Raw genomic sequence first — 19,679 nt, 5'->3', positions numbered from 1 at the left:
GCTCGCAGGTGCAAGCTCGCAGGTGCGAGCTCGCAGAAGCGAGTTGGGGGATCGCAGAAGCGGCCTGAGGCTGGCCAGGCCTGGACGAGATAAGTAAATAGTTAAATTATTTATTTTCATAATTTAAAAATAAACAGAAATAAATGGATAAATTTCATAACTCGGTAAATGCCACAAAGAAATTTAACAGATAAATGCAGAAATAACACAAATAAATACAACCTCACAACAGTACTACTCCATCACTCATCACTCGCACTCAACACTCAACACACTCAACACTCTGCGCTCACTGGGGGTGTGTACAAACTCCGGAGGGGCTCCCAAAGCCCAAGCGCTAAGCACAGACAGCTCACGTGCCAGAATATCAATACCTGAATCTGCATTGTCAACTCACGTGCTACATGGACAACTCACTCGCTATGGTATCTATACCTGGACCTGCACGGTCAGCTCACGTGCTACGTGGACAGCTCACGCGCTATGGCATTAATATCCTCACAACCAAGCCCTCGGCCTCATTCAGTCATGTACCTCACTAGCCTCACCATCATCAACAAATAAGGGGATACAGCCCACATCAAGTATCACAGCATATTAGCAAATAATAGAGACTAAGGTAAACATGTACAAAAATTTCTATGACTAAGTACAAATAATGTGAGCATGAATAAAGCATAAACATGATCTTTAACATGAATGCAAATAAGTTCAACAACAAGTAAATACATAACCACAGATAACAGCCATTAGGCCTCATAGCCTCACGGGACGGACCAAGTCTCAATTCTCGCGGTGTACATCCACACACCCGTCACTAGCATGAGTATCACCTCCAAACAATCACATGATATCAAATTCTCCAGGGGTATATCCCCCAAGGCCAGAGTTAAAACTATTACATACCTTAACAGCGTAAAATCCTACTCCGGGATGCCCTCATCTCTGGACTCGGTCAGCAAAAGCTCCGAGCCTAACCAAACTCAGAATAATATTATCAACATGGCTAGAGAATCAAATTCCAATAGAAAAACTACATAAATTGGCCAAAAATCTAAAACCGGCCAAAACTCGGCCCCTGGGCCCACGTCTCGAAACCAATCAAAAAAGGGCAGAATAATAATCCTCGTCCTCTCCCGAGTCTAACCATATAAAATCTATCAAAATCGGACTCCGTTTGTTTCCTTAAATCTTCACTTAAACCTCTCCAAAACTCAAGCCTTAACTCCCTCAATTTCACTTTAAAATCATCAATCAAATCCCAAAAACGAAGATGGATTCATGAAATATAATCAAAACCAAATAGAGAATACTTACCCCAATCCATATGGTGAAAATCGCCTCCAAAACCGCCCAAATCCGAACTCCCCAACTCAAAATATGACCGAATGAACAAATCCTTATTTTATATATATATTTCTGTCAGTTATTCTGCCTCGTTTCTCGTGCCAAACGATCCTAAAACTCGTTTTTATGCCTCCAATGGATTTCTTGTGAAATTCTAGTCAAGTTAGGCTTTTGAATTTCTCAATTTGACCTTATAATGAATGAGATATGTTGGTTTCAATATTTGCAACTAGTGCACATTTTTAAATATGCTGTCAGTGGCAATTTCGTAATTAATCTGAAAAATCTAGCAATCTAATTCTTAGTAAAATGACAATAAAATCCTCATACGATGTCCAAATTCGACGATTCTTTTTGCTTCGGGTCCGTAATTACAATACGGATTTAATGTTTCAATCAAAAAAGAAATCGAAGCTCATTTGTTCAATATGGTATCATTTATGCTTGAAGAAATGGCGTCGAAACATAAGAAAAACGAGCGTAACACAACCCAAACCTATCTGAAACTCACCTGAAGCCCTCGGGACCTCAACCAATAATTCCAACAAGTCATATATCATTACTCGAACATAGTCGAACCTCCGGAACACCCAAAACACTAAATCAACCTCGATTTCAAGCCTATGAACTTCTAAACTTCCAAAATTCGCCAACGACGCCAAAACCTATCAAACCAAGTCCGAATAACCTCAAATTTTGTACACACATCACAAATGACACTACGAACCTACTTCAACTTCTGAAATTCCATTCCGACCCTGATACCTATTTTCCGTTGTCGACCAAAATTGCCAAATTTCTAACTTTCGCCAATTCAAGCCTAATTCTACCACGAACTTCCAAATTATATTTCGGACATACTCCTAAGTCTAAAATCACCCAATGAAGCTAATCGAATCATAAAAATCTCAATCCGAATTCGATTACTCATAAGTCAACTTCTGGTTGACTTTTCTAACTTAGCTTTCTAACTAAGAGACTAAGTGATCATTTCACTTCAAAATTACTCTGAACCCAAACTTACCAACTCAATACAACTTAACACAGCTAAACAACATATAAAGAATCATAATGGAAGAAACGGGACTATAACTCTCAAAACGACTAACCGAATCGTTACATAATCATTAGACTCACTATGGACATTAGAAACTCTAATATTTTTCTTTCACCTTCAGCAGTCTTACAAAATCATTTGTAATCGAGCTTCGAGCACTCAAGTCTCAAGCAACCATCAAATAATATCCTTTTCTCATTTTGCTTTACAATTCCTTATTTTATTTCATACTTAATCATAATTGTTCAGCTATTTTTTCGGATTGAGTCCGTTTCTTCCAGGCTTTAATTATAAATTTAATTGTTTATTCCTAATAATCGAATTTTGGGTTAAACAAAAGTATTATTTTTAGAGCTTAGCAATCTATTTAGCACTGACAGTTTAAAAATTATTTGTACAATCATAATAGTTATAAGATAATTATAAATTTATTTTATATGATAAACATTTATTGAACATTTTGTAAGGTAACTAACTTGTTATCAGAGATTAAAAATAGCTGGTAACACAAAAAATCAACACTACAGGTGTATATGACTTAAATTATAAAAGTTTAATTTAAATTTTATAGAATGACAATCACATCTTTAAAAACGATTGCTAGAATTGATTGGTCTTACTTGGAGAAGTTTATTGTATACCTCACACAACTGACATTGGTTGTGTGAGAATTTTTTTTGTCTCATAAATTTGTGGACCACAATCTTACACTTCTGGGTTCACAAAATTGTGAGACAAAAAAGATGCCTTAAACAACTAGTGTCAATTGTATAAGACATAAAATAAAATTTTCCTCTTACCTGTAGTGTTTGCGACCTTTTCAGATTTTCAGCACAGTTTATTCATTAAAAGCACAGTGTTACATTGACAACCTGGTCAAAAAATTATTTGAAATGTACGTTAAGGGTGGTCAGATTAAGTGACAACTAGGAGGAAGGAAAATCTATCTATATATCTATATATATATATAAAGGAGGGAATAAAAATGATGACTTTGACACCTCTCATAGACTAGGATTGCTATTTATCTTTTTTCTTATTTTTTTGGCTTTTTCTCTCATTGTTTGGTTCTTTTTTTATTTTCTATAATTATGTATTTTGTAACCGACTCTAACAATCAATTACACATAACTATACCTGAAACGTTGTCATGCAAATAATAGCTGAAACGCTACGAACAATGAAAAGGTTTATAGTAACGGTTCTTCTCTTCTACAAATTGGTTGTATTTCATTCTATCTTCCTAATTGCCAATCCAATATTGAGATTCATTAGAAGCAGTAATGAGCAAAAACTGCGTATACTCAAAAGAAGGATTTATATCAGGCAAAGCTTTAGAATTCTCCCTCTTGCTTCTTTTTCTGAGCGATAGAAATCTCTCCCTATTGCTTTCTCATTATTAATCATGGTAATATAATAGGAAGGAGACAAAGTTTCTCGGAGGGACAAATTCAATGTATTCTTATACCAGGTCGATCGCTTTGGAATCATTTTTCCTTCTTTCTATATCTTTTTTCAATTTATTGGCCTAGAATATGATGGAACTTTGGGTCCGTAGGAGCATATCACGACTTACACCACGACAGTGAAAGGAAATGATTTGGCTCCACACGAGATAGAGTCGGTTCGGTTGAAGAATTGTATTTGATGTAACTAATTTTTACCTAATTGTTTTGGGTAATTCATTGATGTGTTTTACTTGATAATAATTGTTTTCAAACACTATTTGTTCTCTTTTATTTCTCTGATTTGGCGTAGTAATTTTATTTTCCCTGTTTTTACTTTTTGGTGATTCATTCATATGTTTTTAGCTGATAATCATATGTTTTTCTATTGATGTTGTTCTCTTCTATTTTATTTTAATTTGGGACCTGGAAGTACACCTTCCTATTTTGAAGTCTAATATGTATGAATTTTCTTGATGTGAAAGCTGTCAAGATATTAATAGCCCGTTTGTCGTTTGGCCAAGCTGCAAAAATAAGCTTATTTTGAGAAGTGTTTTTTTTCAAAAGTACTTTTCTCAAAAGTACTTTTGATGAGAAATAGTTTGTGTTTGGCTAATTAGTTTGAAAAGCACTTCTGAGCAGCAATTAGTGTTTGGCCAAGCTTTAAAAAACTGCTTCTAAGTGTATTTTTCTCAAAAGTGCTTCTCAAAAAAGTGCTTTTGGAGAGAAGCTACTTTTTTCTGCTTCTCCAAAACTGCTTCTGCTTCTCCTCAAAAGCACTTTTTTCCCTTCCAGAAGCTTGGCCAAACACCTCAAATTGAGGCCAAAAGTGCTTTTGGCAAAAAAAAGCACTTTTGGCCAAAAATAAGCTTGGCCAAACAGGCTATTGGTCAATCTATCCACATTGTCTTCTATTTCTTTTTAGAACAATTTATACTTCTTATTTCCTCTACTATATCAATAATAGTTAGGTGCAGATATTTGAAGATAAGCTTTATCAGAAATTAGTCTACATACTTTCAGTGAAAACTATTCTAACTATCAAAAAGATTATTTTCAATAAGACCGAAACTTAAAATTTCCGTTGAAGCTATTATCTCGACTTATGATGGATTTGAAGATGAAATGAGTGATTTTAGAGTGAACGGGTGACTGACTATGGGAAGGTGATCATTGGAAGTTAAAGAAGTAAAAAGAACAGTTAAATAGATATTTTTATTGTAAAATGAATGGATAAGAAGTAATTATGAAACGAGAGGAGGGGGAGGAGAAAAGAAAAACACGAGAGAAAAAAAAGCAAAAGAAAGGAAAAAATAAGAGTGGAAATTATATGAGAGACTCATACATTTATAATGGATTTGGGGCCGAAATTTTTTATTCGTCGTTAGTTTCTTTTAGGAAGATGCTGAAGGAGATGTGTTACAAATTCTCTTAAAGGGTTACCTTTCTCTATTTATAACACGAGTAACGATAATATTGAGATATAGGAATTAATTAAATTGATGAATAGCAATGACGGATATTATCAAAATTTGGTTGATGATTGCAGAGGGCTATGACAGGAGATGGAGGATCCACCGCTGAAGCACATCTTTAGGGAGGCAAATGAAGTAGCAGACAAACTGGCTAAGAAAGGAAGCAGCTCGATGTTTTTCGGGATTTAAACTTGTTTTATTATCCACTTTCTTTTGTTGTATCTTCTTTTGAAAGAGACAAAGCAGGCACCATATCGCCGAGACTTGTCCACGTTTGTAATGACGCTTAATTATTAATGTATGTCTTTCATTACCAAAAATAATAATATTGAAATATAAGTAAAATTTATTATATATTTTAATATGCAGAGAATTAAAAGAAGAACATAAAATTTGTAAGCATGAAGAACGGGTCAAAGTTTAGCAGTACAAAAAGAGGGATATATGGAAAAGAAAAAAAGATAAATCGGAAGGAGTTTAATATATGTATATATGTGTGTAGTTGTCCATAGTTAGTGTATAGTTTATGTATATTTTAGGGATTGTTAATATTTTTAGTCGAGCTGCAAAAGTGTGTGACTTCCCCTAAAACATAATCGCAAAGGAAAAAGGGAACGTCTGTAATTGGGGTTCAAAATTGAAAGAAACTAAGGAATAGATAGAGAAAGAAAATTGAAGTAAAAATAAAATAAAAAAGGAAACGGAATAGAAACTCTTTTTTCCCCTTACTTTTGGTTTTATATTTTTCATTTCATTTTCCTCTACTTGAATTGAAGAGAACTTATAGAGCGGTAAACTGGAGTGGAAGCCAAAGGACGGGGCCGAGAATCTGTGATCGATCCGAAGAACCACTCCCGGATACGATTCTGCTCCCCCTTCCATAACAGATATACTTACCGACAAGAGAGACCGAGATTGACCTACCCAAGAGAGAACGCAAGAGTGACTCCCCCTACCCCGTATTTCTTCTAGAGAATCTCCTAATTGTTCCAGAACAACTAGAAAGAGATTCTTTAACCAGAAAGAATTTGGTTCAGATGTAGGATACCTATCCAGAAGTTTTCGCAACTAACCGCCTGGAGAGTCGTTTTTTAGTTTTTAAGTGGAATGTTCATTATCATAATAAGTAGTCGATTAGGAGAACAGCTAGCCCACTACAGAGTATACTCTTCCTCGTCTTTCATTATTCATATTTTATATCCGGGGACATAGATATTCTACATACCCCTTCTATTATGAATTTCCTCTACTTGAATTGAAGAGAACTTATGCAAGATTATTTTCACTATCTAATGAAAGCAAAAAAGAACAAAAATCAAGTATTTATTTTATTTAAGCTCTAATTCTACAGAAAGTTTTATATTGTTATCTTATCAATGTATAGAATTAATTTTATTATTCACATAATTGAAAAAATTATTTGTTTCATAATAAATTTTTAAAATAAATATTACTTTTAAATTTAATAGTGTTTTTCAACACCGCGCGGAGCGCGGCAAATTTCCTAGTAATACTAATAATACTAAAAGAATTAACCTAAATAACCGTTCATTCAACCGATTAAACTAAATATAATTAATAGATATAATATGTGTATAATCTATGTATAACTTGTATATAATCAATGTATAATTTTTGTATACCCGCTACAAAAGTAAACAATGAATCTGACCGACTATTTGTATAAAGATCTCATATTATTAATCTCGCAAGATGTTACTTACGAATAAAAGTTAAATAGATACTTTTAACCCGATGTTCAGAATTTCCTTTAATTCTTTAAGGATTTCCTTTACTTGTTTAGTTCTTTACACTAAGCGAAGAAAGGAAAATGTCAATAGTATCCCAATTTCCCCCCTGAGAAGCTAGCTTTCAGACAAAAGGGTAAAGTTTTAATGTGACCATCCAATATAGGATCATGACCGGCGCTTAAGAACAAGTGCTCCCAAGTATGCCTCACCGGTATTTTATAAAAAATTGGATAGAGTTTTTCCTATTTTAGGATTATCCAAAATTTTACCCTGTCTAAAAAAAATCAACAGAACCAACATATATCAACCAAAATATCTCATATTCTTCATCAACTAATCAAATAGTTATTCACCACTATTAATCAATCACTTGCAATACACAAATCTTAAATTCATCTCTAAAATACTATAAGAGAGTTCAATACTAGTCATACATCTAAAATAATGAACGAATACTCATGACACTAACAAAATGACTATGTAGTGACTATAAGAATTTCAAGAAAAAGACCATAACAATAAAATTTCCGCCCACGCGAAAAAGTGCGAGGCTCACCAAGAACTATCAACATGTGTGCTCTAATTAACAAAATTCTCGTCCACGTCAACTGTTGTCTCTGAAAAAAATAATTAGCGGGGAATGAGTCGCTAGCTCAGTGAGTAATAACACTTAACCACAACCGTTTTAATTGGGGACAAGTGAGAAAACATGCTTGCATATTAATCACAAAATAAAATGCCCTTTTTAAAAATGTAATAATAATCAGTCTCATCATGTGTTTCCTGTAATAAAATCAATTTAATAATTCAGTAATAAACTCGGTAAATACTATGTCATAGCAAATATTTATATTTGGGAGTTTTCCAAGAAAGGATCATGTAATCTATATCACTATGTGGACCCTTCATAAAAGGAGTCAAATATAACTGTAGGTCCTTACTCGAGGGAAATTGTAACTGTATGCTAGTTCTACCTTTCCACTAGCGAGGGCTATAACTGTAATCGGTAATCTGTAAATACAAGGTGCACCAGGTCTAATGAACCCGCTGTTAGCTACAGGATCCTTCAAAGTCTCATTCCATTTGTATTCTTTCTTATAAACAGTAAATACTCGTACAGAAGCATTTTCAAAATAATAAAGGGCATATCATTTCTTATCAAATCTTGTAATTTTATTTTGGTAACGGTAATCATGTCTCAAGTAACAGTAAAACATGTCTAGTAACAGTGAGAATAATTCAAATAACTATAACATCTCAAATAACGGTAAAACATATCTAGTAACGGTAAAAATATTTAGATTAACTGGTAAACATCTCAAGTAAAATGTTCGGTACCATATCAAGTAAAGGACTTATCCCACATGCAATTTCAAAGCTTTGGTAACACATTTATTTTCAAAATCATATATAAACCATGCAGGTTATGAAAACACAAATTGTGGTAGGATTACAACTCACTATACTCATGTCGAAACATCAAACTCGTCACCTCAAGCGATCTGTACAACTTTCTTCAATCAATCTATAATCACATCAACGTCGATCTCATGTTAATTTTCTTATATAGGCTAATACATGGCTAATATAAAATATCCAACCCTCGAGGTTTCATATTTGTCAATTTATACTTACTCCTGCTAGTGCTAATTTAAATCAAATTCAGAAAATCCACCAAACACAACCTATTCATATATTATACTCAGTTAATTCTTGGAAAAGTCTCATGGGTTACTCCTAATTCCTTTAACTTTATCTTTTAAACTCTTAATCCAATCCCAACATCATCTCTACTTAGTCCCATAAAGAATCATGAATATAAAATAATAGTCTTAAAAGAAGAAGAATTATATGAAATTACCTGGATTATATTGTTGAAGCTCAAAAATCTATATCAATGATAAGATGAAACACAGTATTCGGCACTAAGAACCCCAGAAAAGTTTTCTTCGTTTCGTTCTCTGTTTTTGTTTTTTTTTTCTTTTCTCCTGAAGCCATTCTTCGTTCCCTTCCCCTAAACCCTTTTCAATTTTTGGTCAAATTATTTTGTAATGGGCTTTGGCCGTTTTGTTTACATTTCTTTTTTTTATTATTATTATTTGCTAAATGTTCAATATGTCCTCATTTAAAATATTGGGGTATTACATTTAACTTTTAAGCTGGCCCTATTTATAAATAATTTCACATGCTAAACTAATAACTTTCTGAATTATCTTCTCTGTCATAGGATTTCGATAGGTAAAACTTTTATTGCTCCATGTGATTTTGAAGTTAATGAAATTGTGAATTATAAAAGTGACTCTATTATTTTATCAAGGTTAGATAGAAACATTTTTCCGTTAATTGTTTGTCCCAAAATTTGGATTTCATTTAACTTAAGAAGGTCAAATGACCAATTCCAATTCCATTTGTACCTTAATTCGTTGATTTTTCAAGATAAAATTCATAGTTTCTGAAAGTAGATTTATTTTTGAAAAAAGGCACACACACATACAAAAACACGAATAAATGATTGAAATTATAGATTTCAAATAGAGCCGTCAATATGGGCTTGGCCCATTGGGCTAGCCTAGCTCAGTCCGTGATTTAGCAGGGTTGGATTAGAATTTTTGGAGACCGTTTAAAAATGGGGCTTTTAAGCCCGGCCTGAGTAAGCCCGTGGCCCGTGAGGCTTGACTGAGGCTGGGCTGAGCCGGCCCGTGGGCCTAATAAAATATTTATTTAAAATATATAAAAAAATAAAAAGTATACTGCCTTTAGAGGTGGAAAGTCAGAATTGGATTTTTACTAAGAGGAACCAAAACTTGATCTTGAGAAGTTTCAAGAGATGATGTTGTCATATATTGGAAGGACCATTCTAGAAAATATCCTGATCTTTCAATGATGGTGTGTGATGTACTTAGCATTCTTATTAGGGAATTTTTCATAAAGCACCATCTTTTTGGTCTAATTAGCCATTTATAGATATCCTTTGTTATATTACGTGTTATAGATATCTTTTATGTTTTTATACAATGTATTTCATGTATTTAAGCTGTTGTATTCATTAATACAACAAAAAATATAGGCGTAAAATCTGGAATTCCAGCTAAGTTTGACATGTATTTAGCTGTATTCAAGCGACATTAACATTAAATACAGTAACGTATTTGCGCTAAAAACGGAAGGAAATATAATCACTTGATATTCTCCTAATTTAACTCAACGAACTAAAACGATCCCTCATTAATCTGTATTTGAAAGATACATAATAAAGATTATAGCTGAATAAAGAGAAATACATATGAATAATACAGTTGAATACAACAAAATACACCTTAATTCATCTTAATAAAATACTTGAATACAACAAAAATACAACTGAATACAACTGAATAAACTCTTGAATGCAAAAAAATACAACTAACTTCTGCTGAATAAAATAGTTGAATATAATTAACTACAACTGAATACACTTGTATAAAATACTTGAATACAACTAACTTCTGCTAAATAAAATAGTTAAATACAACTGATTAAACCTGAATACAAGTGAATACAGCTGAAGAATACATTCGAATACAACTGAATACAAATAGGCTGGGTTTGTCAGCCCACTGCGTCTTCGACATGAACACTCCTCCAATTGGGCCCGAGGAACTGCCAGAAACATCATTAGAATTAGAATGACGAGAATTCAGCCCAAACGATGATGACTCTGAAAAACTTGAAAAGTGCCTCTCAATTGCAGAACTAACATTGCCGCAAGTGTACGGCTTTCCGGTGGGCGAAAAAACGACCGCCGCCACACGAGATCCGGTCAAATCGAACGGTGCTCGCATGCTGTTGCTGACAGCTCAGCCCGAATCCGGATCTTTTGTGAAGTACGCGAGTGTGGTTGCTCTTATTCCGGCTCAGACAATGGCTGATGATAACGTTGGTGATGCGGAGCAGAAAATTGAGAATTTGGGTGGGAGAAGAGTTAAGAAACTAGGGTTTGTGGGAGAAGAGAGTCTGATTGTATGCAAACAGAGAGAGATTGTATTGGGGTTTGCAGATACGCGGTAATTATGTGAGAGAAACTACAAAAAGGGAGAGAGAAAAATAATATTTAGCATATATGGTGCCTTAATTGTAGGATGTAACTATATTTAGATTTTTTGTTATAAAGGATAAAAGGTATTTATAGGATGTAATATTTTAAAATGGTATTTATTTAAAATAAATAGGGTACTAAGATTTTCTATAGGGTGTAAAAATTCCTTCTTATTACCATTGTACCATCGAAATAACCATTTAGCATTGGTGGCGTATTCTTACAAAGTACAGAAGTTGCATTTATTATGAAAATGTCCAAACACTTGTTACTACTCGAAATTGGTTGCACAGGTTTTCCCGAACTCAAACTGGTAATATTGTTTTATTTGAATTTAAATATTATTAATTTTTAAAATTTAATTATTTTTAATATTTAACTAATTAATATTGCATATGAATTGTAGATGAAAGTGAAGATGTTAAGACAATCTTGTCACAAGCGGATTCAAATGTGTTTGATGAAGAAGATGTGTTGGATATCTCATAAGCATCATGAACGTTCTTTCGAATAGTTTGTTTTAAGTTTTGACTTTTAGTGAATGAAATATAGTCCTGTCTTTTACTTTTTTATTATTTATTGTGATATATTGGAACAATATAAAAAGTTATTAAGTTTTGCGAATTTTTTCCCATAAGATATTTTTTATCTTTAAAATAATTATCTTTTTTTAAGTCAGAACTTAAAGAAAAAATATAAAATTATATTTTTAAAAATGATGGGCCGGTCCATGGGGGCCCGCAGCCCACATAAAGCTGGGATGGGCTGACCATTATAAGGCCCATCAAAATAGTGGACCCGGCTCGGCCCATATTGACAGCTCTAATTTCAAAGGCAACACAAATAGAACTTCATTTCGACTTTTACGTACTATAAAAACAACTATCAATTTTTTCTTTTCTTTTTTTTTTGATTAGAAAACATGAATACTACTTTATTTAATTGGAGCATAAAAGTAAGTGAATAAACATTAGTACAAGATTTTTGTTTTCTTGGATTTTCTTTAAACATTCTTTTTTCTTAATTAAGTAAAATTGTATTACCAAGGGACAATATGTACAATCATAACAAAAAGCCCCTAGATATGGTCGAAACTGCTAATAGCATGTTTCGCCGAGCTTCTAAAATCAACTTATTTTGAGAAATATTTTTCTTAAAAGTACTTTTTTTTAAAAAGTGCTTTTGGTGAGAAGCAGTTTGTGTTTGGCTAATTAATTTGAAAAACACTTTTGAACAATAATTAGTATTTGGCCAAACTTTTGAAAACTGCTTCTAAGGCTTTTGGAGAGAAACTACATTTTTCTACTTCTCAAAAACTGTTTCTGTTTCTCCTCAAGAGCATTTTTTTTTCCTTCTAAAAGCTTGGCCAAACACCTCAATTTTTGGTCAAAAATACTTTTGGCCAAAAAAGCACTTTTGGCACAAAAACAAAAAGCTTGGCCAAACAGGCTATAAGCTACCTCTCATCTATATCCTCCTTTTTCCCCTTAGATGAGGAGATTTAAACGAGATGAGGAACCAGAAAATTGAACCTTTTTTTCCAGAAGATAGAACGACTTTAATGTTGTGTAAATATTAAATATGTATAAATATTAAAGTCGCTCTAAGTCCAAAACCCATAAAGTTAAAATTCTGGATTAAATATCCGTAGGCACCATAGCTGATATAGCATAGCTACAACGCCCGACAAATAGGTCTCTGCAACCTCTTCACGAAATGTCTATGAAAGAATTAACTCCTAATACAATACTTACACACATAGGCAGAGCCAAGATTATGGGTTCGAAATTCTAATCGTTTGATGTTACTGGGTTGTTATCTTCTTACTTGCTGTATTTGTAAATAATAATTCTAGAGAAAAGAAAGTTAGCGTATAAACGTAAATATAAACGAAAAAGTAATTAATTCGAGCCCACTGAATTCACAGTGTTTCTTTAAGGAATTTAATCCCCTCCTAGTACCCAAGGTTATGGATTATTTCCTCTCAGGATAGAACGAATTATATACTGGTGTAGCGGTACTTCAAACCCTAGTATTTCAGTGAACACAAAGTTCGGCAGCAAATCACACTTACGGTTGCTTTGTTTGTAGTTTAAAACAATGCAGAACAAAGGAGAAGAACTCAGAAATCGAATGGAAATTCTGAGAGGAAGGACTGCAATCTATAGCCAACGTTGAGTTTTAACTGAAGAGGAGATCAACAACAGTGAAGCTCTCAATTCCGTTTCTGCCCGAGCCTTCTCCTAACAGCTGCTTATGTTTATTTTTCGGTGTCTTTGCTCTAACAGTTGCTACACATATTTATAGTGCAGTCAGCTATTAAGAGAATGACCAGCCACCACTCATTTATCCATGGTGGAACATGTACTAGGTTGTTGTGGAGCAAGCAGTTGGCCATGGTGGGAGGAGCGCTAGGCTGCCAATGGACAATGGAGTATGCACTTGGCCGAACTGGTGGGACACTTGGATTATCTCCACGGATTGGTCCAAAAAATTAATCAATCGATCATTTGACTGAAGCCGGCCACCACTCATTTACCCATGGTGGAACATGCACTAGGCTGATGTGGAGCAAACACTTGGTCATGGTAGGAGGAGCACTAGGCTGCCAATGGACAATGGAGCATGCACTTGGCCGAACTGGTGGGACACTTGGATTCTCTCTACGGATTGGTCCAAAAAATTAATCAATCGATCATTTGATCGAAGCCGAAGTTGTAGCCGAAGCCGAGCCGAGCGAGCGACGACGGCGCAAGACTTGCCTTCTTCTTAACTCTTTAAGAGCTACAAGAAGAGCAATTGTATATATACCCACCAAAAGCCTTTTCCTCTTCCAATATGGAACAATGTCTCATTGTCAAGAGAGGGAAATTTAAATTTTACTCAAAAATTTCATTTTCCCTCAATTTCCCATTCACTCTCTTTTTAAGACTTTTTCATCTTAAAAAGAAACTCAACAGAATTAACTCCTAATACAATACTTACACACATAGGCAGAGCCAAGATTATGGGTTCGAAATTCTAATCGTTTGATGTTACTGGGTTGTTATCTTCTTACTTGCTGTATTTGTAAATAATAATTCTAGAGAAAAGAAAGTTAGCGTATAAACGTAAATATAAACGAAAAAGTAATTAACAATATTGAGGTAATCTAATATTTAAATTTGATAGATTCAACGTTCATGTTCTTACCATTTACACTTTGAGTGATTACACTATATCACACTATCTGAAATATGAATATGCCTGAATTACATGCCATGAAAACTGTTTCATTTCATATAAAAAAAAAAGCGCAATTGGTTTACATTTCAAACAACATTACACTCCCACCTACAAATTAGATTACTCAATTTTTGTGAATGAACATGGTACACTCCCAAACTTTTGAAACTTAAAAATAGCACATGAGGTGCTGGATACAACTTATTGCAGCCAAAATTTTTGCAATAAACGATAAAAGGTAATGAACAAATTCCGAAAACATATTAAGCCATAGAATCCATGGCCAGAATTGTACTGAGATTCATTGGATTCATGTACTCTGAAGAACCAGTCATGATTTGCTGCACAATTATCTTATTTGCTCTTTCGGATGGGTGGAACGGATCCCAAAACGCGAATACATCTCTATTCGGGCACAGGTTGGACAGTGGTGTACAGAGGCCAAGACCATTGTATGGCCCTTGTCCACAACATGCAACTTTTGATGTTATAAATCCTGCAGTTAACAGAATGAATGTCAATATAATAAGACATGCAAATATTAAAGCATAGATTTTATACTAAACTGCTTACCATATGCTTGTGGATTAGTAATGAAATCAATGTGCATTTGTTGTGTATTTGCAGCAATGAAAATGTTGCTGCCTAATTCACTGTTAAGGTCCTGCAACATTTGTGTAAGTTGTGGATTGAACAGAGCTGCAGCTTGTTGCAATTCCACTGCACATTCGCCGTTTCTGCTACGTTGGGCAAGTTCTGCTGGGACGCAACCTAAGGGTCCGGTACCAGTAACAAGCACTCGTCGAGCTCCCAGATCATAAACCCTCTGCAATGACATTCAAAAGCCGAGTCCAGATATATCAGACACTCGAAGTTCTCTATATTTTCTACTGATATATATTATCGAAAATATGGAAAAAATTAAAGGGGTGGGGGGACCTTCAGGTATTTATCTGCCTACACTATTGCTGTCTGAATATATCTAATGTCATGTCAATTTTAAGTACAGCTATTTACCAAAAAAAATTAAATAAATAAGTACAGCTAGCAACCTCAGTTGACAACCATTTATATATCTTGGTGAAAACTTTATTGTGGTAATAACTGTTATGTTGAAGGCCCTAATATTTTAGGTATGATATTGATGGCCTCTTTTATTGTTGGTAGAATATTGATGGCCCTAATATTGTAGGTATTTTATTCTCACTAAGATTTAACACTCATCCTCTACTACAACAATTTATATAACATCCAAGTTTATTTTGGAACTAATGTTATGTTATAATATATGTTCTTTATAACAACATTTCACTGTAGCAACAAAAAAAATACGAAACAAACGAGACTGTTAAAGAGAGATTTGACTTAGGGGATACACTTTGCATGAAGTTCAAGAGGAGACGTTTACCATCAAAATTTTACGATATTCTGATATCAGAAAAGGGACATAATCTGGCAAAGCATATTGGCGCGATCGCGCAGAATTGGGCACGAGATAATAGTTGTTGACAAAGTCATTGCCTCCAAGAGTCATAAGAACAAGAGCTTGATTTACAAGTTGTTTGGTACTTTCTTCTCCAATTAGTGCACTCACTCTGCTCTGATATTGTCTAAAGTATTCCAATTGCTGTGGAATTCGAATAATATTTATCTGCACATATAGCATAACTTTACATTAAACCAAAAGATATCTAACTTAACCAACAAAATTGAACTATTTAAACAAGAGAAGTTAGCATGTTAAATAAAAATAAATTGAGTTTGGACTAGTGTTTTTGTATGTACAAATTGGATGCCAGTGTCATTTAGAATTCCAATTCCAGCTGATGCAAAATTGGCACCAACTAAAAGCCTTTGTCCATTAAGCTCCGGACTCAAGTATGGCAATGGTGATTCTGAAGCACCAATTTGCTGACCTGAAAAGGTAAATAATCAACGTTGATCAACTGTGTATCTAAATATGCATGTAATGCTGCTCTCCTGTTTTGTAGTAAAAGATATACATATATATATATCAAGCTAATTTTGTAATGTTATATATAGATGTCAGCTATGTTGCTCGAACTCTCCGAAAATGTCGTCGAGTGCATGTTGAATCCTCCAAAAGTAATATATTTTTAGAGGACCGACACGGGTACAGCAATATTTTGGAGAGTCCACGCAACATAAGATGTTAGCCTTCTTCATGTTAGACCTCTTGTCTTGACAACTCTTGTAAAAAGATGCAAAATGTTGCATCTTCCGAGTTTAAATTTTATGCATCGATCGACAGTGTTAAAGAATTTTGACAGTTCTGTTAGGTCCCAATTTAAAAGAAAACTATAGGTAACCATCATAAAAATTGCGAAGATTTGCAAAAATAGGATGCTTTGAGGACTAATGTTTAAGTTATGTCCTTAGCTTTAAAAGTTTTGCAGATATAAGACCAAGCAACGTAACTTTTACGCGCACCATAGAATAACTTTGAGCAAGTTATGCCTCACCAACTTATTCTTGCGTAACTTACTTAAACAAGGACAAAAGTTAAAAAAAAAATAGCCTAAAAATGATCCTATTCATGCAAATCTCCCTAAAAAGTGGCCAACTCGTGACTTGAAAAATAAGACAGATTGCTCCCTACAACTGATTAAAATTCACTCAAGATATAAATATTTTTACAATATGAGTGTATATAATTAGGTGCTAGTGTAAAGAAAAAAGGAGGTGATGGACTCAGCTGATAATGTCAGGAATATTGAAGCCATTGGAGAAACGACCAGTTGCTCTGCGAGTTGGATAATCAATACCATAAGGAGGTGAATCTGCCCTTGCAGTAGTAGCCAAATAGTTATTATTCCCACTATCAACAAGTGAGTCTCCAAACACAAAAAATGCACGAGCCTCAGTTTGTGAAATAGCCACTCCTAAAATCAAGAAAAGGCTGAAAAAAAGGGAAAGTGTAGTAGTAGTAGGTGTTAAAGAACTAGTCATGGCCATTTTTGCAAATGTTGACATGACAAAACACACCTACAAGCTAAGTTCTAACTGTTTTTGTGTAGACAGAAAAAGTTAGTTCTGAATGCACTTTCTTGTAAGCAATGGACATGTATTTATATATAAAAACATGCAACAAGAGTGAAAACTAGAGAGTGAATTAAATAGTACAGGGTGGCACAGTTGGAAAGGCAAAAAAATGGACCACTAGAACCAAATAAGCAATAGCAAAGATTATAGTGGTAGTTTGAGGTATTTAATTTGGACAGATGAAGACTCGTTGGGTAGTACTAGTAACTACTCTAGTTATTTCTAATCATAAGACAAAAGCTTTTCTTTTTCGAGCCTAACACTAATCTTTCCTTTGAAAGTTGAAACCTTTTACGGGCAATGGCCACTTGTGGGACTTTATTGGGTTTGTTGTTATTGTTATTGGTGCCGGTGGAGGCACTGTTCACAAGAGCCGAGAACATTCACTAAATATATATAATACTCTAATATTATTATATAATAGACTCAGGTTCGTACGCAGGATTTTTCCAAGCGATATCGATATTTATATAAGAGCGAAGTATAAATAACATTAATTATCATATTACTCAACAAGAAATAAACTTAGTTCATTGGTCTTTGCTTGTTGAGTCTTAAGTTAGAAGAGGGTGTGAGTTCAATTCTACCTAGCCACAACTCTTAGAGGAAATTTAGGAACTTAACTTGCACTGTCAAACGACAATATATGTTGAATTTGGCAAATCCCACATCAGTGGTTTAGCCATTTGGTAGGGAATTTTTCCCTATAAAAGGAGGCATAATGTTTAGGATTTAGATACACCTCTCATTTGCCTTCTTATCTTCTTAAGGCATTTGTATCTTCTCTCTTTAGTATTATTTCACTTGTATTTTTGGAGTGGAATAAAATATTGGTTGTGTCCGAGGAAGTAGGCAAAATTGGCCGAACCTCGTAAATTCTGGTGTTCCTTTTATTGTTGCTTTATTATCTTATTTATTATTTGGTAGTTGTCATAATTTTTGGTATAGTAGTTGTGACTTATACACACTATATACATTTGGCTTCCGCAATAATTGGTATCAGAGCCAAGGTACTGTCTAAGTATGCTATGTGGTTGCAGCATAGTCTGATCTTCCACATCAGAAAAGATTTATCTTGGTAACTGAGTCAAGGTTCTGTCTGAGTATGCTCTGTGGTTGCAGCTTGGTCTGATCTTCCACATCAGAAAGAAAATAATCTTGATTTGTGTCGTCAGCCATTAAATAATAGTTGTGTCAAAGATGGGAGACAATAAACAAGAAGAATCTACATCAAGTGTCAACAATACGTCATCATTGGCATCTTCGCTTATGACAAGAATTGTGTCAAATGCGAAATTTGCGGTAGAAATTTTTGATAGTCAGGACATTTTGGGATATGGCAAGGCGAGGTTCTAGATGTCCTTTTTCAACAAGGGCTAGATCTTGCCAATGAAGAAAAAAGACCAGATGTTATTGGAGAAGAAGATTGGAGAATTATCAATCGTGTTGCTTGCTGTACCATTCGATCCTACCTTGCTAGAGAGCAGAAATATCCATACACAAAGGAAACTTCTGCAAGTAAATTATGGAAAGCACTGGAGGATAGATTTTTGAAGAAAAACAGTCAAAATAAATTGTACATGAAGAAGAGACTGTTTCGCTTCACCTATGTTCCTGGTACCACAATGAACGAACATATCACCAGTTTCAATAAGTTGGTCACATATTTGCAAAATATGGATGCAACTTTTGATGATGGTGACTTGGCCTTGATGTTGTTGGGGTCACTTCCTGATGAGTACGAGCACCTTGAAACTACTTTACTCCATGAGAATGACGAAATTTCTCTCAGAGAAGTTTGTTCGGCTTTGTACAGCTATGAACAAAGAAATGGAGAAAAACAAAAGGGCGGAGAAGGAGAAACACTGGTTATGAGGGGTCGTCCTCAAAATCAAATGAGGACAAAGAAGGGAAGATCCAAGTCAAGATCTAGACCCAGCAAAGATGAATGTGCCTTTTGTCGAGAAAAGGGACACTGGAAGAAAGATTGTCCGAAGTTGAAGAATAAGGCCAAACATAACAATGGAAAGGTCATTATGGATTCAAATGTAGCTGATTGTGATGATTCAGACTTCTCATTAGTTACAATAGAGCCATCAACATCATTACATTATTTGGTTGATGGACTCGGCTTGTAGCTATCATATGTGTCCCAGTAGGGACTGGTTCGTTGATTTTCAAGAAGGAGAATATGGAGTCGTCCACGCAGCGGATAACAACCCTCTTACCTCATATGACATT

General features: G+C 34.4%; 1 protein-coding gene across 1 annotated transcript; it reads right to left on the bottom strand.

Annotated features, from left to right (window-relative positions):
- Window positions 1-14,401: 14,401 nt before the first annotated feature.
- On the bottom strand, window positions 14,402-17,532 carry LOC107777528 (GDSL esterase/lipase At5g33370). The gene is made up of 5 exons (XM_016597574.2): window positions 17,093-17,532; window positions 16,161-16,291; window positions 15,784-16,026; window positions 14,949-15,201; window positions 14,402-14,871 (listed from the first exon to the last, which is right to left on the bottom strand). Exons 1-5 carry the CDS (start codon window positions 17,367-17,369, stop codon window positions 14,639-14,641), a joined length of 1,137 nt encoding a protein of 378 aa, XP_016453060.1. The 5' UTR covers window positions 17,370-17,532; the 3' UTR covers window positions 14,402-14,638.
- Window positions 17,533-19,679: the final 2,147 nt, after the last annotated feature.

The sequence above is a fragment of the Nicotiana tabacum genome, chromosome 11 (genome assembly GCF_000715075.1).
Source record: "Nicotiana tabacum cultivar K326 chromosome 11, ASM71507v2, whole genome shotgun sequence".
NCBI lineage: Eukaryota > Viridiplantae > Streptophyta > Magnoliopsida > Solanales > Solanaceae > Nicotiana > Nicotiana tabacum.
Note: the sequence above shows the minus strand (reverse complement) of the source record. Positions and strands in the feature narration are given on the sequence as shown.

Excerpts from the sequence above, each read along its gene's own strand:
- LOC107777528 (XM_016597574.2), bottom strand. The coding sequence starts at position 17,369 with ATGTCAACATTTGCAAAAATGGCCATGACTAGTTCTTTAACACCTACT. Across the intron at positions 15,202-15,783 it reads AATATCGTAAAATTTTGATG|AGGGTTTATGATCTGGGAGC; the intron begins GTAAACGTCTCC and ends ATGTCATTGCAG. Across the intron at positions 14,872-14,948 it reads TACTAATCCACAAGCATATG|GATTTATAACATCAAAAGTT; the intron begins GTAAGCAGTTTA and ends TGTTAACTGCAG.